At 40.2% G+C, this 23,842-nt stretch overlaps 1 protein-coding gene across 4 annotated transcripts; it reads right to left on the reverse strand.

Annotated features, from left to right (window-relative positions):
- Positions 1-999: 999 nt before the first annotated feature.
- LOC105215877 (CTP synthase) lies at positions 1,000-22,586 on the reverse strand. 4 transcript variants are annotated; one of them, XM_011190051.3, is made up of 4 exons: positions 22,021-22,586; positions 3,666-3,836; positions 3,102-3,603; positions 1,000-2,922 (listed from the first exon to the last, which is right to left on the reverse strand). In XM_011190051.3, the coding sequence occupies exons 1-4, from the start codon at positions 22,184-22,186 to the stop codon at positions 1,812-1,814; spliced, it is 1,950 nt and encodes a 649-aa protein (XP_011188353.1). In that variant the 5' UTR covers positions 22,187-22,586; the 3' UTR covers positions 1,000-1,811. The 4 variants fall into 4 exon arrangements, with proteins under 4 accessions (XP_011188353.1, XP_028898485.1, XP_011188356.1 ...); XM_029042652.2 differs by lacking the exons at positions 1,000-2,922; positions 3,102-3,603; positions 3,666-3,836; positions 22,021-22,586 and adding exons at positions 3,934-5,463; positions 5,716-5,865; positions 6,028-6,242; positions 9,519-11,074; XM_011190054.3 differs by lacking the exons at positions 1,000-2,922; positions 3,102-3,603; positions 3,666-3,836; positions 22,021-22,586 and adding exons at positions 3,935-5,463; positions 5,716-5,865; positions 6,028-6,242; positions 12,588-12,777.
- Positions 22,587-23,842: the final 1,256 nt, after the last annotated feature.

Below are 23,842 nucleotides of genomic sequence, written 5' to 3' on the forward strand. Positions count from 1 at the left end.
AATATACATATTTAGCAGATTCTATTCCGTAATCATCACACTCTTAAAGTTCAAATTAAATTGAGTTGATATAAATTTCACGTATTTGTAATTATGTATTTGCTTATGTTTATCAAATCACTTATTATTTGCGAAGAAATGTGACAACAATCTTCTTTGAATTAGCGCTTAAGTATACAACTTTACGAATACAGGCGCGTGCATATACATATGTATAAAATATACACGCAGTTACTGAACTTTAGGGAGACTCATGAATAGAGCGTTGTTAATACCGTAATCAAATAATTACAATCAAGCGTTTGTTTCCTTCGTTCACCTTCATTTTATTTCGAATTCTTTTGTAGACACAGTACTAAAATATATTTATTATATAATATTTCTTAAATACAAAATCAATAAGTCTTTAAATTGGGCGCCAATTAATTCTACAGCTACGACTGCGCGAATAATTCAATCCAAATAAAAACTAATTCATTTTGCTCTTACGTTTATTATTTTAACTTAATATATTACTAAAAACCTAGTGTCATAGGTTTAATTATAATTTTAAATTACAATTCAGTGTAGATTTCATAGAAAAAGTAACGAGATTTTTATAAATGAGCCAATCTTCAATTCATTTTCTAGTTATACTCGCCTCATTTAGGCACACGGGAAGCATTAGAATTTCTTTTTAATAATTTTTAATAAAAAACATAGTTTTATATATATAAACTGGCACACTTTTAACATATATAATCCTTATAAGCTAACAAACTAACAAAACACGTGTTCGCAATCTTTTTATCCTACTTCAAACTTTAAATAATATTGTGAAAGCATACAAATTTTGCATTAAAAAATAAGAGGTAAAATATATATTTCTTTGATTGCAACCTTACAGTCTAACTAGACTTGTAATTTGAAAGCAATAGAAATTAAATTGTATTTAAAACGAAAAAATACGTGTTCTAGTTGCTGAACTCAACTTAAACTTTCGAATGTCGAATATAATACTTTAGTAAAAAAAAAAAATAAAAATATTTTCCCCGAGTTACTGGCACTAATTACACGTCTGTACATAAATAACAGTATTTAGAATGTCAAAAATGTATGCAAGTAAACAAAACTTAAAAACTGACGTTTAAGGATTCAATTTTTCGCTAATTAATAATAAATAATCAAGAAATTGTCTACATTCAAGTTAGACTGTAAGGTCTTTGCCAAACTGTATACACTTTTGCTAGACGATAATTACATTAACGTTATTTCAGCAGTACAATTTTTCAATTTGAAATCTTAAAAATAAGTATACAAAAATAAATTCGCGATAACGTAGTTTTGGAATTGTTATACGCGTAAATCTCAGTATTCAGAAATATATTAGCAGCATACAAAGAGATATGTATTATATATTTTCGTGTTTTTTTTATTTTGATTGCTGGTGTGAGCGCTTCAGGTGGCGGGTGGTTTATAAATAGTGCGCAGGTTGACGTCTAGCTCAGCCTCAATCAAAGACAGGGAGCGCGCGAGCGAGTGAGTGCGTGGGTGGGTAGGTAGAAGTAATTTCAAAATCGGGCCCGCCAACACACGCTCACACCAGTAACACAAAATGAATGTACACACGCAAATGTTTTTGCGGAGCTAGATATTTAATTGAATGCTACTAATTGAAAAAAATGTGGGAAGTTTTATAAACGTGTAACTCATGTATGCAATTGAATATAAACTAATAAAATTAAGTTTTTTAAATATTTCACCAATTGAATTATCGCTATCTAACCATTTCTTATATTTTATGGAAAACCGCTCCTATGCTATATTCATGTTTAACGCGCATTGCCATTACTGCTGTAACCATTGGTAGCTGACGTAGGCGTGTTAACTTTCGCGTCACCATTCAACTGCTTTTCCTCCGTTGCTGCTGCTTTGCTATTCGGTTTGTCCTCCTTAGCGCGCCCATTTGGAAGACGCGTGGGAGTTGCTGGCGATAGATAACCATTCAATTGCAATGGTTTCACAGCATTGACGAGTTTCTCGCACTCCTCCGCAGAGAGCTCTTCATCGGATGATGCATCGGAGAGCTGACGTGGTGACAAACGACAACCACGTGCCAAATAATTACCCAACCGCTTCTTCGAAGCCAATATGAGTCCAAGGAATGGTGGTGATGGCTTGAGCGGTCGCGACAAGTATTCTGGATGGTATTGTGTGGCAACAAAATAAGGATGATCACGCAACTCAATCACTTCCATGCGCCGTTTCTCATCATCGTAGCCGACAAAACGCATACCATGCTCCTCCAATGCGGGCACATATTTGGGATTTACTTCGTAACGATGTCGATGGCGCTCATCAATGGTTTTCGGATTGCCATAGAGCATTTTTATAACGCTTTTCTCATCCGAAAAAGTGGTTCTACGTTTACCCAAACGCATTGTACCGCCCATCTGGCCAGTGTGATGCTCAGGCATATCAATCACGAGCGGATTGCCAACCTTGGCGTCGATTTCCGTTGTGTTGGCATCTTTTAGGCCGAGCACATTTCGTGCAAACTCAATAACAGCCGCTTGTAGACCTAAGCAAATGCCCAGCATGGGCTTCTGTTTTTCGCGACACCAATTGCATGCAACTATCTTGCCTTCCATGCCACGTGAACCAAAGCCGCCTGGCACCACAACGCCATCGCTGTCGCAAAGCTGCATCCAAGCCTCATGGTATTTAGTAGGATCCTTGTCACGCGTGCCAGTCTCCAAGTGGCAGGCTTCAATGAATTTCAAGTTCAATTTAAAGCCAGCAGCAAGTGAGGCGTGTTGGAGCGCCTTCACCACAGATGCGTATGAATCTTCTAAGCGCGTATATTTACCCACAATGGCAATATTCACTTCCTCACGGAGCGTCTCATAGCGACGTGCTAAGTCTTTCCATTGCTGTAAGCATCTGTAACGGAAAATATATATTCGAATTAATGTCGTTACATTATAAAAGTAAAATATTCTTCGTAATCAGGACTTTAGAATTATATATGTGGCTTTTATTTAATTGTGATTACTTCTTTATAATAATTTTTCACAATAAACTTCTACATTTAATAATCAAGTTAATACACATTCACTTACTTATCACGTTTTGACGACTCGATTTTCAGCTGCAGACGGTCATTGAGAAACTCGATGACACCGTTCTGTTCCATCAATAACGGTACGTGGTATATTGAGCTCAGATCGTGTATGCAAATAACTTGATCTGGCGCAACATGACAGAAATTACTGATTTTCTCCTTCACTTCGAGACCAATTGGTTTCTCCGAACGACAAACTATTAAATCTGGACTCAAACCAAAACCACGCAACTCACGCACAGAACTTTGTGTTGGTTTGGTTTTCGGTTCACCCGTCGAACGTGGCGAGGGTACAAGTGAAACGTGCGCAACACAGAAATTTTCACGTTTTACGCGAAATTGAAATTGACGAAAAGCTTCCACGAAAGGCATACCCTCAATGTCACCGATCGTGCCACCCAATTCAATGATACACACTTGCGGCTGGGAGTTTCCTTGCACTGGTCGCTGAGACACGCGTTCAACCCACTCTTGAATGGCGTCCGTAATATGGGGAACCACTAGAAATATAGCAAATAATTCAGTTTACAATTTTATAATTTAAAATCTTAAATCATTTTACCTTGCACAGTTTTGCCCAAATATTCACCAGTACGCTCCTTCTCAATAACTTTCTGATAAATCTTACCAGTTGTTATGTTGTTGTCGCGGTGCAAAGTTATATCCAAAAACCGTTCATAATTGCCCAAATCCAAGTCGACCTCACCGCCATCATCCAGCACATATACTTCACCTGGGAAATATAATAAAAAAAATTCTTTATCAGTTGCGCCAACAATATTAATTATAAAAAATATGAAAATAAGATTATTTAATTGTTTATGTATATAAATACATATATTCCATAGGCATCATTTAATAAATACAATCTTATTGATTGAAATTGGCTATCGCTGAAATCGATAATCGATAAAAAGTTTATCGCGCACTACTTACCTCACAAAAAGACTATAAATTGCTGTTTGATTTGCGTAAATATTTAAAACTACACATTTCCTTAGCACAAATTCATGTTTTATTTCTGACTTAAGCAATAATAACGTTCGGAAACGTTCAAACTAGATTTTCATATTCAATTGTCCATTGTGGGCGTACCAAACAGTGTACTGTTATATTTGTATTTATGTATGTACGTATGCTTACAACTAGGTAATACATCCAAGTATGCATATATATGTATGTATATTTATATACTATTATATATAATATATATATATGTATATGTACAGTCTTATATAGTGAGCTTTAGAGTTACAAAACTAAAGAGAGAAAGAAGTTGTCTTCACAATTTTCAATTAAATGAGCAACTAATTCTATTATAACTATAAACAACAACGCTACAATTTATTTGGTTTCTTCCAAATCCTCTTTGTAGAGTTCCTTGAATATTAGTTTTTGAATTTTGGTGCGAATTCGCAGCTTTTGCGCCGCTGTCAGCTGCTTCATATATGGATGCAAACTAAGCAGGTAGTGGTAGTCGTCATCCTCCGGCACAATCGGAGCAGTGTTGTCCATCGTGGATGAACCATTAAAATTGCTGTCCTCCGACAAGCGCGGACGTTTCAACTTTAGCGCCGGTATTAAGCCATTCGCATACGAGTGTTTGGTGAAATTCAAGTGCTCGTGGCTACCGTGCAAACAACTGCTGTTGCCATTTAAAGCGAATTCATCACGTTCATTATTAAGTGCTGCGGCCACGGCTGTTGTTAGCGCCGTGGCGGCGGCCGTAGTTGTAGGCGGCGGATGGTGTGCTTTATTGTACAGTGGTGGCGGTGAAACAGAGCGTTTCTTGTGTTGCTGTGTTGCGGCTGCCATCGAATTCGACGCCACACTTGCTGCGCTGACTATGCTGGTAATGGGTGTTGAGGGTGGTGTGATGGATGTGGTTGTTTGTGCGATGGTGGTAATGATGTTGCCCATGCAAGCGCTCAGTAAAGGAGAAGCGCCGTTGCTTAAGAACGTAGTATTGTTGCCATTTTTATTCACATTACTGTTATTATTGTTGGCTTCCATGGATTTCTTGGACAAATCTTGTGCCTCCTTCTCGCCATCGTCATCGTCTATAAGGTGTGCAGCTCGTAGTAGTACGCCAGCGTTTTTCAGTATTGAGCGTGCATCCTCTGTTTTGATGGAAGTCACCGACTGTGTATGAGCAGCTGGTGGTGTTGGTATTGCCATGTCATCATCATCCTCATCAACATCGTCCTCATCGAACTCTTCATCGCTGTCCTGCATGCGACGAATGAGCCCATTGGTGAGGTCCGGTTCAACCACAGTCTTCTCACAATCTTGACTCTGCTGCGTGAAGTAGTAGGACTGATCCGGCTCGCTTTTAGGCATGCGATGACGCATATGATCAGCTGTAATAGTAAATTACTTTTGAGCATGTGCACACATGTACATAAATAGAGACGAGAACAGAAAAGCAGCACTAAGCAGCAGGCGTTTGTGGACTCAGTCGTTTCTTTGACAAATATGATTTCAAAAGCTTTTTATTCGCAGAAATTTTAAGATAAATAAAAAATTTACGTTTACTCTTATACTGCTTAATACTGTTCCTCTCTGTTGTTAGCACAAAACAAAATTCACTTTCGGTTATTGCAAAAACTCACTCAAAAACAACAACGCATAATAATGCAGCCATTTCGATTCGAATGTTGCCGGTTCCACTAAGAAATCGCCTTGCTCCGAGCGTGGAATGCGTTTGTATTCTACACGAAAATTATCACGCAGACCCTTCCATTTAGCCTTAAGCACCACTTCTATAGTAGCGACGAGCCGGTCATTGAAGAAGCCACACAAGACGTGAAACAAACAAAACAAAAGCAAATGAGTGAGCAAAGAAATTGAGTCGAAAAGTCGCAAACCAAAACAAGCATAGAAAAATGTGCTTATTCGGCGGCGTATGGTAACCAAGTACTCACTGGGTAGCTTGTGTGCGGAGGACAGCTCGTCCCACATTTGTTCTAGAAATGCTTTGTTGCAATGGAAATTACGATTCCAAATGGCGGGCCGTTCTTGAACGTCGCGTATGAATTGTTCAACGTTCAGGACAATCGTAGACTTCTTTGGTGCCATGTGTGAAGGGCCGCTTTGTGACGCCAGTTTTATATGTTGATTACTTTTGCAGTGCACAATCCTACAAATCAAGTAAAGCGAATGTTAAGCGTTATATACTCGTACTAACAAGTATGTTGAGAAGCGCGCGCGTCGATTCGTTTATTACTGCTGACTGATTGAAACGTTCACATCCGACTGATTGCGGAGCAGCCTAACTGCCGCTCTGAACGGCCAGTTAGCTAGCAGGCTGGATGGCGCAACGGCATATAGGATCGATGTAGTGGAGTGGCTTGGAGTGTGGGGTGAAGCATTGTGCATGACTGAGCAGTGAGCAGTGAGCGTGTGAGCGCAGCGACGTCAATGATGAACAACTACCACGAAGGCTACGAACTGCTCGCTGCTAGCTGCTAACTACCTCACGGCCGCAGGCAATGCGTACGACGAATTGGAAGCGAAATGTCGGCAGCGATTTTTCAAAAACAAAATCAAGTGGGAAAAGAAATAAAAAATAAAATAAAAAAACAAAGCCTTTCCAACCAACCAATCAACCAACCTGCGAACAGCACAACGCAGGAAAGAAGGACCGTACACAAGCAAGACAAAGTAGCAGTAAACGCCGCCAGACGGGCACACACAAGCCGACAATATACATATAAGCGAAATGCTGACGAAAGCGGCAGGGGAGCCAAAGCCGCTTAGGTCGCTGAAACGCTAACTGTCTGCCGGTTGGACAGACGTGCACCGACAAACGGAGGTTTTGCAAAGCAATACGAATTATATCGGCTGGCCGGCCACACAGCAGTCAAACAGCCAGACGGTTGGCGAGCGAAGATAACACTTACATACATAGCTATGGCTTGGCGTATGGCAAACAGCACGATGGTGCGAACGACAAGCCTACACACATAATGACACCATTCTTGAACGTTTACACACATACACATTGGATGTGTGTGTTCGCACACAACGAAAAATTAGAGTACCAGCCGCCGCGTCGCGAAGAGAAAAAAAGAAACGGTGAATCGGACGTCGGAACTGAGGACGGCGTTGATGGGGATGACGATGATGTTCACCATGAGCATGATAATGACGTTTACTGAGCGCCGAGCGCCAAGAAAGTGACTGCGTCGACGTTAACGACGTCTAGTTGCGCGCCAAACAACAGATGCAGCTGGCGGATAATTTGACACGTTCGTCGCGATGTAGGCGACGAATGCGTTGTTGATTAAGAAGGCGATGCGGAGGTGAGGGCAGCCACAACAAAAGCGCACACGACACGCTTCAATGCAGAGAATCGACAAAGCCTAAAACGAATATGTGAATGGCGGCCCAGGAGGGATAGGTAGAAGGAAGGAATTGGAACAGGACAACGATTGACTGTTGGGTGGACCACATTTGAAAAAGTAATTTCGTAGCAGAAGATGGAGCCCAAGGACAGCGAAGAAATATGTATATGTATTAGCATAGCTCATCTGACAAGCGCAAATAACTTAAAACGCTTACTTGAAGTATCACTAAAAAAGAAATCGTTGTGAAACACAAAATTCTTGATTTACTTCAAATAATATCTAATGTTGTTGTTGTTGTGGTTACCCAAACCTGCCTGAACTGGTAAGCCTAAATTAGAGAAAAGTGTATTAGAGGAGTGGGGTTTATGGGGGCATGCAAAGGTGTGGTTAGTGTATTGCGGCGACATTTTGCATAGAGGACATAATTGAATATGTCGGGGTTCAGTCTGGATAAGTAGGAGTTAAAGTTGTGCGAGGGCCACTCTGGTTTCGCGATGCAACTCGAAATAGGTGTCTGCGATGGGTGGTGTTTTATCCCCAAGTACTCCATTCACAGGGAAGGAGTCGATGAAGGTGTTAATGGCTCCTCTGTGAAAGGGGTTCAGTGCTTGTCGAAAGTCTGTCGCATCCGAAGTTCGGTTGGTATAGACTCTTGATGGCTGTGGTAGGCGGCTCGGCTCCGGAGACATCAAGAGGCAACCTGTGGCTGTCCGGAGATCGATATTCTGGCAAGTCTGAAGCTTTCCCCAGCTGCGTCCTACCGCACTCATGCGACCATATAGGTATATATATAGGTTACTCGGATTTTATTCGACCAAGTTCTGTTATTTCAGCAATCTAAACCTATTTGGTTCAGTAAGTTTTAAATTTTTCGATAATTTCTCATCTCACGCTACTAACTTTTACACAGTTTTACTTTCGCTTTTTAAGCAACGCAAATAAGGGCGTTATGTATGAAGCAAGTAATCTTTCTGATTTAGTGTACATATGTATGTATGATGTCTGTACTAAGGTGTCAGGCCAGCTCACGAAAGACAAGGCAACCAGGACGCACACGATAACCAATCTTAGTTGACATTACCTTGGCGATTTGTAATTACTTCTGAGCGTAAAACTGTACAACGTTAATATGTGCATATATGTATATGTTAGCATGCACATCGAGTAAGAACTTAAGATGTACCGACCACCTCACCTTCCTTTATTTGTACAAACAAGTGTAGTAGTACACATACAGACATATGCTTGTGTGTATGTACGCACATGTGAATATATTCCATTAGGCGACAGAAACCAGCGAGACGGCAGAAATCAGGAGGGTGCCGAATAAGCAAGCAAAATCATTCCTCATTCTTCAACTATATCCATGCACATACATACATATGTATGTATCCGACTATATACCCGCAGCTGTACATTTTACTCGCTCGCTGGAGACAAGCAATGCCGCCAACAACGAACACATCATCGTCACCAACCAACCAGACTACTGACGGTGATGCTAAAAGCAATATCAACAGCGTAACTACCACGACCGCCACCAACATCCGCTGCCCCTCTAAAGAAAACAGAAAACAACATCAAGGCTAGCGAAGCGTCAAAGCCAATGCAGCATAGTGAATGTGAATGGTCTCCCGTTATTGGCGACGAAGGCTTCAAACAGCAGTAATTGCAGCTGTCGCGTTCCTGCGGCCCAACAACACAGACACATTCAAGTTAGCTAGTCGATCGAAGCGCCGCATGTGTCTGCATGATGTGCCCCCTCACACGCTCAGGCCTCCATCCACTTCCTCCATCCATCTACATATGCAAGTATGTATGTATGTACGAGTGTGTGCTCAGTGCTATCCAAAGTTAGCGTTATGCGTTGCACGCGCTTTCTGACCGTTGTTGCTTTTGTTATGTTGCCGTCGTTATTGCTTTTGTTGGGATTCGTGTCTGCTTTTGATGGGTTTTGCTGTCGTTAGTCGTTGTTGAGTTTATGTGCCGCGTTTCTGACTGCTCGCTGCTGACTCAGTTGGCACTATTCAACGCTCCTTTGCGCTACTGTCACTTTTGTTACTTACTTTATGTTTTACGTATTATGGTGGCTGTTGGCGGTGGCGGTGTAGTCGCGCTTTGCTGTATTCCGCACTTCATGCGCGATTCGCAAATTTTCCATGCCCTTTTGCAATATTCTTACCCCACCTTTCGTCACGTGTCCCCGAGGACGACTGACACCACAACCACCAATACCACCACCATCGCACTTCCGTCTACCGCGCTACACTTCGCTTTTCTTCAATTTCCTTCGCTTTCTGGTCGCTCTGTCCACGCAATGTCGCGGCGTCAGTTGGCACTTTGTTTGGTAGCTTTGTGGATGATGAAGGCGGCGGCGTTGATGGCATGTGTTGTTGCTGACACTGGCGCTGGCGGCTTTACGTGCCGTGAACAAAAGTTCACTGCGATTGCCAGATTGCCGTTGTCGTTATATTATTGTTGTTGTTGTTGCTGTTGCTGTTCTCGTCTCGTCGCCATCACCTTCGCCTTTGTCGTTGTCGTTTTTATTGTTATTGTTTATTTTTGTGACTTTTATTTCTCGCGCTATAGCGACAGCAGGAAATACCTCGCCGCTTTCACACTCGTTCGCATCCAAACACACAACAACAACAGCAGCAACAACGACGCATACGCTGTCGCTTCGCCTTTATGGCGGCTCAACAAGCAAATGGATATGTGCAAAAAACACAAGCGCGCAAAACTCAAAAGCGAAAATAAGCTGAAAACGCAGAGCACAGAAAAAGACGAAAAAAGAATTAAAGCAGAAATGCCGCAGTCTGGCACTGGAGGCGCATACTGAAATCAAACCAAAGTAAATTGCTCCCGGCATGACGCAGCCACACAGTGAAGTATAGCTAAGGCACCTGCATACATACATACATGAGCAGTTGTGTTGTAGAAAAGTGTGGGAGCATGCGATAACACAGCGCAAACTGAAAGGAAACCAAAGGTAGCGACGTATAGGTAATTCGCGGACAAACAAGTACTCAAGTTGGCAACGCGTTCATTTGGGCATTCACGGCGGAATGTGCTAACAAAAACAACCAGAACAACGACGTCAACGGCTGTGACCAAACGCCCAGCAAGTAATAAGTAGATATTGCGTCGCAATGCCGACAAAAAAGTTTAGCATGTTCTTTCTACACAACATTTCATCAACCGAGTGACTTAAAAACTAACAAGACAAACAACACAAACACAATGCGAACACATAATAACGCTCACAACAACGAAAAAGGAAACGCAACAAAATTCTACAAAGTTGCAACAGTTGCAAATTAGCGCATGGTGCACATTGTAAATAAAAATACAAGAATAAAAATATTCAAAAAATTATCTGTAAATACAATTAAAAGGATATTAAAAGATATCCCTCCACAAATTTACACGAAACGTAAAGGAAATTGAAATTACTAGGCGCACTACGCGAGTATTGCTTACGCTTAGCGACAACATAACGAAAGTGTAATCCAACATTTGGTTAATTCGTGTAAAATATAATATAATACGTTATATAGCTTGAGGTAATTTAAAATTTAATTGTAAATAAATATTTGACATCGTTGTAAATTAATAACATAAAAGTATCGTTACAAATAATATCGGTAGCTCACAATTTGATACCAAACTGTGATACCAAAGACTAAAAATAATTAATTTCTAATTCAATAATACTTTAATTCTCCAAAAATATCCCAATTAGATGAAAAAAAAACCTATAATTCTATAAAAAGTGACATTACGATCTTAACAAATTTAAATAATATTTCTAACCTCGAGAATCTTAACAGAATTTAAGTTGACATAGTATAGTGTTAAAATCCAAGTTATACACTTTGCAGAACGATTTCACTTAAAGGCTAAGGGATGATGAGATGAGCATATTGCCTAAGAGTTAGCTGTGGTTACTGTTTGACGGACCACGCAAATAATGGTTTAAACGCTTCAGAGATAATGATTTTGATGTGAGAAATTAAGAACATGGAAGTCCACTAAAAAAATGGTGTGGCTCCTAAAACCTTGTGAAACTGTTTATACTAATCGCTACAGACAACAAATGTTCAATTTGAAACATGCATTGTTCGAAAAAGCGAGCAGATTGGACCAGAAGATTCGGCAAACACACAAAGCTAAATCGGCTAAGAATACAATCAAAGTACTTGTATCACCCGTAAAGTTAAATAACTGACGTTGTTTTGATGGCCGGTTCTTCGTCTCCTGGGTCTCCTATACAAATATTTCGGAATTGAAGAACAACAATAACAACATACTATAATTAAGCATAAATAAAACCCCGGAGCTGGAGTGTTATATGTAGATATGTACATATAATATGATAAGTTGTGAATGATTTCTTTCGAACTAGGTTATTTCTTAACGGAAGGTCTCTTTATCCTTAGAATTGTGAAATAGCAAATCAACCAGACCAATGTAAATACATACAAGTGTATGTAAACACCATTAATAAGCGCGAAAATTAAAACGAACTATAAAGTAATCATAGAAACAATATTATGGCAAACCCATACTAAGCAGTAGTTAAGAGGAGGTGCAGTTAAACAATTGTAGTAATCAGCGGCGGCGCTATATAGCAAAAGGGGGACCACGAACAATAGGCAGGAAAGATACATACATACATATGTACATATGTAGACATATATAAACCATATATCATACATATGAATGTATATGTGCATATATGAGTCCTTATATACTGGCATATATAGCGAAATGAAGTCAGGCTATCCAACAGGCAGGTAGGTGGTTGCGGGGTGTACACGGTCGCCTGGTGGCGGTTATGCAGACGTCGCATGAAATATAAAATCAATAAAACACACGCGCGCAGCAGACAAATGCAAAAGGACCCGCCAGTACCACGAGCGACTGGCAAACTAATAGTAGCCCTTACTACAATACCAATCAACTGGCTGATGACGATGATAAAAGTGTTGGCAACGGGTGACAGCATGACTTTGGAACAGGTGATGGTGCACACACACACACACAATGTAGGTGTCTATGTTGGGGACGCGCAACGCCTCAATCAAGTCAGCTAACTAACGAATCAGTACGCAAACAAATGACTGGATACCAACCAATGAATATATTCCTATGAATTCGCGTTGTAACTCTGAACGTTGTAGTGACGTTAACGATGGTCACACGCTCACACGCGCAAACAAACGCACGCCAATATGTACATATATAGAAAACACAAAACAGACTTGAATCGCGCGTTCACGTTCGCGTTATCACGTGTTAAAATATACACACTTCCACTGCTGATTGCAGTCGGCTCACAACTGAATTGAAAATTCAGCAGAGCAGAGTCACACACCAGCCAGCCAGCCAGCCAGCAAGGCAGCCAACACATTCGGCCATGCCGCTGCAGGCAGAAAGTCAGCGAGGCAGTTGGGCAGGCGTTGAATTAGCAGCAAACAGCGAGCAGTAGCGTGTGGAAGCGCATTTGTGAAACGCAAAGGCAAACGCTTTTGCCTCCTCCTTGCGCGCCAGCAACCAGCACCAACGCTACCAACGTCAGCTCTCCAGCCAGACAGTCAACAGCCGCCATAAGGCTACGACGCCACCAAAATCAAACCTTCCGCTTGCCGATGACGACAATGATGATGATGATGATGACGATGTCGACTAGTGAGAGGTGAAGCCCGCGGCGCGACATGTTGAGAAGGGTAGACGCGAATGGCGTGTATTCGCGCGCTTTGAACGCTAGGCTTGTGAGCATACAATTTGGGCTGTTCAAGTGGAGCGCACACCACATACATACACACATGTGTACAACGACAGCGGTGCCAACAACAATGACGAGCATAACAAAACCGCAGCACACGGCTCACCGCGGATTGCACACAGCGACACAGCACCAGCCGCAACGGTGTGCCTTATGTTTGTTGTTGTAGTTGTTTTAGCCACTGCCTTTACACTGCTGCTGCTGCTACTGCTACTGCTCACGACGACGATAATGATGATGATTATGATGACGCTAACGCGTTGAGGATGGATGGCTGATGACTGGCTGTTTGGCTGCACGGCATGCAGAGCGAGGTGACAGTGGCAGACGAAAAGCGACGAAATACAACAACAACTATTCAAACAGGAGACGCTACCGACTGACTGGCAAAACGTGCGGCTGTTCGTCAGGCCAAACCGAGGCCGTGCCGTGAGGGGTAGAACTCGGCCACCGTGTGTGTGCGTTCGCTGAAATTCGCCAAGCGCAAATTTCAAAAGCGAATGAAATGGAAGCAAAACAAAGTGAAAACAAGCAACCGCCAGCAATGGAGGCAAGCATGAAAAAATTCGAAAAAAAATCGAAAAAAAAAAACACAAAAAGCAGTTGGCGCGACGACGCAGCACGCTCTGGCTGGATGGCTGGCTAGCTGGTTGCATGGCTCGTTGGTTGGTTGGCTGACAAAATCATTCCAAATGACGGTTGGCAGGCTGGCACTGGCGAGCGAAAAATAAACTCAGCAAAGCAAAAAAAAGAAATGAAGTGCCGCAGCGCACCACCGCAACGCAATAGCAGACAAAAACAAAAACAGAAACAGACAACTAAAAACTCACAATGGAAACGGAAAAAATCAGCAAGCAAAGTAAGCGAGCAGGCTGAAAGGTAAGCAAAAAATGTTACGAGCAAGTGTGTGGCGCTGTGCTAGGGTAGGTGCGCACCAATGTGTCGTAAAAGCGAAAAGCTAAAGGTAAAAAAAAAAAACAAACAAATGCAGTGAAGTGACAAAAAACAAAAACAAAAAAGAAACAAACACAAGTACGCAGAAAAGGAAAAACGCGGGAGACAGCAAAATTAAAACGCTTTGGCGACTGGTAGGCAGCTAACTAACTGCCGGAGTTGGCAATCATCAACAAGCGAGCTAGTGGCGTTTTTCGTGACGTTATCGACATACACACGCATCCACCCAAATGGTGGAGAATTTATATGCGATTCAACGAAACGAAGAAGAAGCACAAGCAAAAGGAAATTACTACGACGTCGCCGCCGACAATAGCGAGAGGTGACGGTGACGGCGACGAATCAACGCGAAAATTGCCCAGCAAGCCGACTGACTGCCCATTAGGCAAATAAGAAATAAAATTAAAAAAGAGCAACCAACGCATATGGCCTAGCTGAATGGATGACTGCTTGGCTGGCACGCTGGTGGCTTGGTGGCCGGCTGACTGGTTCATTGGCAGTCACAGCCAGAGCATGCAAGCGACGACGACGACTTCAATGGCACATTATTCTTATTTGCCAATAAGCGACTGAATGTAAATAAGAATGTCGGTGTATCCACAGCCCATGTGCATTTGTATGTGCAAATGCCACACATTTAATGACTGGCCGACTGGCTGGCAGGCAGTCAGAAGAGCAGTGGCGGCTACTTGAATGTGGCAGCGTTCGCGATGGTGGCGGCGTTGATGATGACAATGACGATGGTAAATAACGCTTGGCAACGCACGGCAACTGAAACAAAAACAACAACAAGCGAATGTACAATAACAAACATACCGAGTCTGCTGCGACAGCTTGTTGGCAAAGCCATCTGAAAGCAACAGAGCGCCGACACGGCACGTATTTTCGCCAGCGCAAGCAAGCAGTCAGGCGAAGGAAGTTCGAGTGTGCAGTGTGTGTGCCAACGCGAGGGGGCTTGCATGGCACATGAAAGAACGACAACCAAAAGCGTTGTGAAAAAAAAACAGAAAACAGAAAACGAAAAGCATTTCGCAGGCAAATGGAGGAGCGGGCACAACACATGGCCACATGGGCATGTGACGAACGGGCAGACGGATAAACAGCATGTGGGCAAGAAGGCGCACGGCATGGCAACTTGGCCACAGTGTGGCAGCCGCAGTCACGGCGTGCAAATTACGCCTGGCGACGGCACAGCAATAATCACAGCAACACCGTCCCAAGCAGGGTGATCTAAGCTAAGCTGCGTTGGCCGCCGAGGGACACGAGAGCTGTAGAGCGCAATCATTGAAGCCTAACCGCGCAGAAATGTTGCTGCCGACGACCGATGGTGGTGGCTATGACTGGAGCTGGGGCTGGTGGTGGCTAGTGCCATTCTGGCCGCAATGTTGCCAAATGGATGGCAGTAAATATGCGTCGAGTATGGCTGTTGAGCAGAGCAAAACGGGGCGCATAAAATCGCAAAACGCAATTCAGTTTGTTTCACTCTTTTTGTATTTTTTTATTGTTATTATCGTTTTTTCGACTTAAACATTCCCTTTTCGCACACATATGTTACAGCTGGCATTCTCGCGCAACAGAATCGACAGCAGCCGGGCGCGTTATTGATAAACCTGTGGGGGAACATATAACGAAAGCGTGTTACACACGACCAAGCCACATATGTATGTATGTATGTATGCGTTGAAAATGCATACACGCAATATTAAAATAGCACTCGCAGCAGAAGCCAACCAACCAGCCATTAAGAGCGAAACGAAGCAAAAATGCTATAGCTGTGAGGCATGAGGTGGAATGGAGTGACCGGTCAGCTTGTCGCTGGATGAAAGTAGAGACTAATGGGTGTTGTTTTTATTGTAATCGGACATTGTATATTACTGACTGCAACGTAATGATGGTGATGACGATGACGATGATGATGATGATGATGTACCAGCCATGGTCGGTATTAGTTGGCTTGTGGTATGGTGCGTTCTCCAGCACACAACTGCCTGACGAACAGCAAAATGAGTCGTGAAGTCAGACACTCCTTCAACACGTTTTATGACGAAGCTGGTGCACATATACTAGTACATTCATAACACATGCCAATATAACGCAGCTCATGTGCCCATAAAATTAATAGGCCTCCGTGGAGCGCGCACATGGGTCAGTGTGAGGTAGCGGACGTTGTGACTAGCGTCGGTCGGCGTTTCGGCAGACCGACTGTGCAGATACGAGCCGTTACGTTCGGTCAACACGTAACACTCACCACACAAATTTGCCAATAGTTGTGGTTAGGCGGATAGGAGACGCGACATAACGGCAACCCGACTGACGTTTCAAACTTACTGCCTGCATGAGTGCACTGGGGGCTTTGTGGAGCATGCAGATGCTGTTGCTGTGGTCGCTACTGTTATTGCTGCAAACGGAAGTGGACGCATTGAAGAGTGTGTTGCTTTCCAGCATAATGAAGTATGACAGATTTGCACGGAATGAGTAGGTAAATGTGTATGCATCGACTACCACATATTTACTCACATGAATTTATATGTATCTCCGTTAATTCATTCAGATTAATCATATTTTAATTGAATGGAATATTCATATAGAAAGGAATGTAATGAAATAATGTTTATATATATATATATTTGGCGTAGGAACCGCTTTAAGCGATTATAGCCGAATCCACCAGAGCGCGCCACTCATTCCTCCTTTTTGCTTTTTGGCGCCAACTGGAAACACCAAGTGAAGCCAGGTCACTTTGCACTTGGTCTTTCCACCGGAGTGGAGGTCGTCCTCTTCCGCGGCTTCCTCCAGCGGGTACTGCATCGAATACTTTCAGAGCTGGAGTGTTTTCTTCCATCCGTACAACATGACCTAGCCAGCGTAGCCGCTGTCTTTTTATTCGCTGAACTATGTCAATGTCGTCGTATAAATCGTACAGCTCATCGTTCCATCGTCTGCGGTATTCGCCGTTGCCAATGTTTAGAGGACCATAAATCTTGCGCAAAACCTTTCTCTCGAAAACCCCAAGAGTCGTCTCATCGGATGTTGTCATCGTCCACGCTTCAGCGCCATACATCAGGACGGGAATAATGAGCGACTTATAGAGTTTGATTTTGGTTCGTCGAGAGAGGACTTTACTTTTCAATTGCCTACTCAGTCCAAAGTAGCACCTGTTGGCAAGAGTGATTCTGCGTTGGATTTCAAGGCTGACATTGTTGGTGTTGTTAATGCTGGTTCCCAGATAAACGAAATTATCTACAACTTCAAAGTTATGACTGTCAACAGTGACGTGGGAGCCAAGACGCGAGTGCGCTGACTGTTTGTTTGATGACAGGAGATATTTCGTCTTGTCCTCATTCACCACCAGACCCATACGCTTCGCTTCTTTATCTAGTCTGGAAAACGCAGAACAAACGGCGCGGTTGTTGCTTCCGATGATATCAATATCATCGGCATACGCCAGGAGCTGTACACTCTTGTAGAAGATTGTACCCTCTCTATTTAGTTCTGCAGCTCGTATTATTTTTTCCAGCAATAGATTGAAGAAGTCGCACGATAGTGAGTCACCCTGTCTGAAGCCTCCTTTGGTATCGAACGGCTCGGAGAGGTCCTTCCCGATCCTGACGGAGCTTTTGGTGTTGCTCAACGTCAGCTTACATAGCCGTATTAGTTTTGCAGGGATACCAAATTCAGACATCGCGGCATAAAGGCAGCTCCTTTTCGTGCTATCGAAGGCAGCTTTAAAATCGATAAAAAGATGGTGGGTATCGATTCTTCTCTCTCGGGTCTTTTCCAAGATTTGGCGCATGGTGAATATCTGGTCCATTGTAGATTTTCCAGGTCTAAAGCCACACTGATAAGGTCCAATCAGTTCGTTGACGGTGGGCTTTAGTCTTTCACACAATACGCTCGACAAAACCTTATATGCGATATTGAGGAGACTTATACCACGGTAGTTGGCGCAGATTGTGGGGTCTCCCTTCTTATGGATAATGTTTACACTTATTTAAAGTTGCGTATGTTTTATGATATCTTTCCGGAACCCAAACAAAAGTGTTGATAATAATTCTATCTGACAATAAAACTGAGCTCGGTGGTAACTATTATTAACTTTAAGAAGTTACAATAGGCGTTGTTTTCTTAACAGCTAGTAGCTGCTAGCTATCTGGTAAAACTGTGCTAAAATTAACAATAAAATCTCAAAAAGAACGAGTAAAAAAAGTAATGCTAGCAGCTGTTGACTCTTTGGGAGAGGAAGAGTGCCAAAAATGACAAGTTACCTCACAGTGAAAGTAAGGAAACGTAAAAGTAGCTTCTGCTGGCTTAATTTCTATTAGCAGATAGACACCTGAATGCTGTTTTTGGCAATTACGTTGTATTACATCTAAAAAATAATTCAATATTACTAAACTAAACTAAAGTAAATGAATGACAGTGAAAATTAAATTAACTTGTATAATATAAAAATCAATTAATTATTTTATTTAAATTTTTAATAATTTTAAACATTCAAAATATGTGTTTTCATCATTATTTAATGAAAATTTAATTTCAATTTTATTAAACAAAAATTAATAAAATTCATTCAAAAGCTGTTTTTACATCTGACGACTGCTAGGTGCTGCTAGCGAAAAATTCACCGACAAAAACCAGCAGATCTCATGCGATCAGCTGACGCTTTCTTCTGCTAGTTTTTTGAGTTAAGAAACGCTTTTATAGCAGAAACTTGACTAGTCATCGCTAGCTAGCAGTACGTATACACATTTAATTTGTGAATGGGTTCACCAGCTGTTTCCACATAGGACAGCACCTAAATTCTGCTTTCAAAAGTCTCACTAGCAGGGTTTTTTTTTAATCCGTGCAATTGTACAACAACAAACGGTTTCTACAAAGCCGATTTTTTTTTATTTTTATCCGGCCAAGGAGTGTTAAATCGGAAGTATTCCTTAAAATTATTTGGGAAGTGTTTTATGCTGTTACAACAACAACAACACGCAAAATTAAATAACCAAAGGCTTCAAAACATGCTACATCAAAGCTCATGTTAAGCTTCAAGCAATGATTAGTAGCAAAACGATTGCAATCCTATGTCTGTTGTCATATTAAAAATGCACACATATGTACAAACATATACACATTTAGCTGATTGATTGATTTGTGCTGTGTGTGTACTCGGATTTTTGCAGTTCGTGCAATCTTGTAAGAATCACTCTATTGTTTTATAGTAGTGAACCTCTAGCCATAATAATATGTTGTCAAATATCTCCCTTCCGCCTTTTTGTCTTTTGAACTTCGCGGTTATGTATGAAGCGCTACGGAGCTCGTAGCTGGCAATACTATACATCTTTGAAAGGTCTTGACATAACCTACGAAACGACGCTATGCATTTTGTTTTGCATATTGCGTTTTCTTTTTAATTTTTTAGTTTGAATATTGCGTTCAGCAGTTATAGCCGTGTAAACATGGAGTTCGCTAACGCCGAAATTCGCGCTATTTTAAAGTTTTTTTTTTTTGTTAAAGGCAAACCCGCTAGAAAAACGTTCCATGAGATTAATGGCGTTTTGGGGGATGGTACTCTATCACTGCGAACTGCGAAGAAAGGGTTTCGACGATTCAGAGCGGGTGAAAATGACACCATCAATAAGCCAGCCGGCAGAAGACCTGTGACGACGAATACCGATCAAATCATGGTACACATCGAGTTAGACCGATATGTGGCATCTCGTGACATCGTCCAGGAGATGTGAGTTTGGCTACACATACAACGCCTGCGATATGCTGCTGACCCGGAACGAACTCGACCAATTTTTGAAATGGATGGTGACTGTCGACGAAAAATGAATCACATACCGACAATATCAAGCGAAAACGGTCGTGGTCGAAGGCCGGTGAATCGTCCCAAACAGTGGCCAATACGGGATTGACGGCCAGGAAGGCTTTGCTGTGTGTTTGGTGGGATTGGAAGGGAATCATCCACTATGAGCTGCCCCCATATGCCCCAAGGCTAAGTTCGGGTGCAACCGAACATTTTATACACTCGCCAATTTGAAAATCCTATAATTAGGTATATGAGAGCTAGGGAAAGTTATGACCCTATCTTAACCATAACTGGTACAGAGACACACTATTAGAAGAAAAATATTTCCTCTAAATTAAATTAAGATACCTGAGAGATTTAGCGGTGAAAAGTTACCTTGGGGCACTGAGTTCTTCATATTCGATATCCGGGGCATTGAAAAGTTATAATCCGATTTCGACAATTTTTTCACAAGTGATGCCAAAGATCATATACAGTATTTGTGTAAAGTTTTATTTCGCTATCTTCATTGGTTCCTTATGTATATATTACAAAGTGAAAGAATAAGATAGAATTCAAAATTGAGTTACATGGGAAGTTGTCGTGGTTGTGAACCGATTTAATCCTTGTTTCACACGTGTTATCAGGGTGTCAAGAAAATATTACATACCGAATTTCATTCGAATCGGTGGAGTAGTTCCTGAGATATGGTTTTTGACCCATAAGTGGGCGATGTCATGCCCATTTTCCATTTTGTAAAAAAATCTGAGTGCAGATTCCTTCTGCAATTTCTTCTGTAAAATTTAGTGTTTCTGACGTTTTTCGTTAGTGAGTTAACCCAGTTTTAGTAATTTTCAACCTAACCTTTGTATGGGAAGTGGGCGTGGTTTTTATCCGATATCCCTATATCTAACTCGTTAGTTTTATTACTTACAAACAACCGTTATGTGAACAAAACTATAATACTGTCTTAGCAACTGTTGTTGCGAGAGTATAAAAATATGAGAAATATTTGACAACCTAATATAGAACTGTATAATTGAGATTGACTCCATTTTAAATTGTCATTTTCTAAACTAATAAAACCCAGCTGTTTTGTTGTGATGAATAACGAAAATATTCCTGATACTTTTTAAATGAAGCACACAAACTATTGCATATCTAATTAGATTTATGGTATTACTTTCTCAACGTGTTTTTTGTTGGCTAATTTATTTTTTTTTGTTTTGAATTTCAAGTAAATATTGTTCTCGTAAAATAAGTCGAAAAATCATTATTATATCAGAAAATTGCAGGTACTTGAAACTGAGAATACATTTTGTCCGATAATTAAATTAAAACATATGTTTATATGGTAATAAAAATATATATATTTAGATTTATATATTTAGAAAAGTAAATTATTCGAATAAGTAAATTACCCAAAATACCAATCGATTTACTTTTCGAGAGTATACTGTACACATATTATACACAAAAATTTACAATCTACACTACAAAAGCAAAAAGTGTTTTTATTTTTCACAACATTATAAGTATTTATGTATTAAGTAGTTTGCACGTGGACCTGTTAAACAACTTAATCACAAATCCGTCAGTATATGAGTTCCAGTATATTTATGTACATGTAGATTATGATTATACCGTAGCGAAATCACTCATAAAAATGTATATATGCATCAATTATTTTAAAATAAATTACGTTACATTTTCTAAAACAAGTGCATAATAATCACAAAAATTGTTCACAGATTTTCTTTAGTTGCGATATCTACCACGTGTAACATTCAATGCAACAAATGGTGCTAAATTTGGAGTTTATAAATGGCGACAAAAAATCTTAAAAATCTACGCAAATTTATTTTGAATGCTTGCCAATTCACATACAAATGTACATGAATATACATATTTGGTCTATCATGATGACGTTTCCGCAGCATTCAATTTTCTGTGATTTTTCACAAATAAAATCTTGACAACATCATAATTATTTAAAAGTAATGCTAAGTAGTAATTGATGTATAAGGAGTATTCTTTCACTTACCATGCTCATAAGGTGAAAATGTTCCTGCATCGATATTGATGTATGGATCTATTTTAATTGACGTTACATTAAGACCACATGATTTTAACAATGTTCCGAAGGATGATGCGATAACACCCTTACCGACACCACTGATAACACCACCAGTTACTAAAATGTATTTCATCTTTTCAAAAGTAACAAATCTACACTTTCAGTGGGAAAAAGTTCAAAAGGAGCACAATACGTTTTATCTACAATCTTTCGATAAATGAACTTGACAACAACTGTGATGGTGTGCTTTTTGGCCAACCAAGCACGCGGTTACAAAGTTTGCAGTGATTTGGCCTTTTAATGATTTTCCGCTTTATGTTCACTAACTTTGTAGTTATTGTCGCATTCAACGCGCTAAAATCAACTTAAAAGCATCAAACAATTAATTGCGTCTTTCAGAAACTTTTCTTAGCAATATACCACATGTTTTAACAGAAATTCTTGCACACAATACAAATAAGAACACACTTATGTCAAACTTATTTATTGCAAGATTGATTTTGTATTACAAGCGCACGCCAAATGCCCAATTCGCGTAGAATCCATATGGAAGTATGCCAGACTGAAAAGATGTATCATTTTATTTGTCCACATAATGAGCGCGTTGGATAAAGATATTTTAGATATTTACTAAAACTAAAGTAAATTATTTAAATCATCATAATTATTATTAATAATACATAAAGTAACAAATGTATGCTAAGAAATGAGTTGGATTCCAATTACATTTGTATGTGGCAACTCCAATTTGAACCACATGTTTTCGCATCTCTTTTGTTGTTATTGTTGTAGTAACGATTATCTATCCCTGCCGGAAAGGAAAGGTCTAATCATCTCATCTCTCATAAAGCATCTTTTTTCGATATCAGCTGTCAAAACGCCATATGTTTGCAAGTTGCTTTTGTAATTTTTATTCGATAATTTGACTTTGTAACACTTTGTGGCTGAATGGATGGAATTATGGTTCAAATAAATTTACATAAATGATGATCAATATTTCTAAAAATATTTGGCAATTTTCTTTTAAAATAAAATTTCTGTAAAAGAACTTTACTTACAGCAAGGATTAGTTTTTAATCTTAGTTAACATATGATCAAATATTTCGTTACACATACAAAGAACAAATTAATTAAAATGTGGAAGTCCTAAATTTTTTATATAAATAAAGAATAATCAACCAATGCTACTATGCATGCCAAAATATTCCTTATATAATTTTGAGAAATGGTGCCGATTGAAACCTCAGTGTTCCGGTTACATAGAACCCACTGTGCCTACCATAGTGTAAGGCGCTTGGTACACGTTCAATATTTATCATGATACTTCCTGTATCGTGATATTTATTGAACGTTTAGCATTCAATATTGATGGGTTTCGATCCATATATCACAAATAATTTAAATATTTTGAAATTTTGATCGTGGATCGCTTGATAAATATTGAAATGTAGCATATTTTGTGATTTACAAGTCCTAATTGGCGAAATGAAATAAAGCCAAAATTTTAAAATCAACAATTAATTTTTATTATTTATTTAATTTTATTATTCATATAATTCACGTTTACAGTAGAATATTTGCCAGAGCTGTGCAACTCATCTTGGAAGCTTATAATGAATTACTGTAGGAGCAAGAACACGATTTTCTTCGGTTTTCCTCCGACATTTTATAAAAAAATGTACGAAAAAATAAACATATACATTTTTTTAAATATTTTTCTTTGTGAAAACACAACTAGCATCGTATAAATTTTTTTTCATTTTATTAGAATAAAGTTGATTTTAAAATT

This window comes from Zeugodacus cucurbitae, chromosome 4, assembly GCF_028554725.1.
Source record: "Zeugodacus cucurbitae isolate PBARC_wt_2022May chromosome 4, idZeuCucr1.2, whole genome shotgun sequence".
In the NCBI taxonomy this organism is placed as follows: domain Eukaryota; kingdom Metazoa; phylum Arthropoda; class Insecta; order Diptera; family Tephritidae; genus Zeugodacus; species Zeugodacus cucurbitae.

Bases quoted from the DNA above. Each gene is read 5' to 3' on its own strand.
- LOC105215877 (XM_011190051.3), bottom strand. From the start codon at position 22,186: ATGAAATACATTTTAGTAACTGGTGGTGTTATCAGTGGTGTCGGTAAG. The intron at 3,837-22,020 runs GTAAGTGAAAGA...TATATTTCCCAG, and splicing joins ATTTTCACCTTATGAGCATG to GTGAAGTATATGTGCTGGAT. The intron at 2,923-3,101 runs GTAAGTGAATGT...TTTCCGTTACAG, and splicing joins GAGTCGTCAAAACGTGATAA to ATGCTTACAGCAATGGAAAG.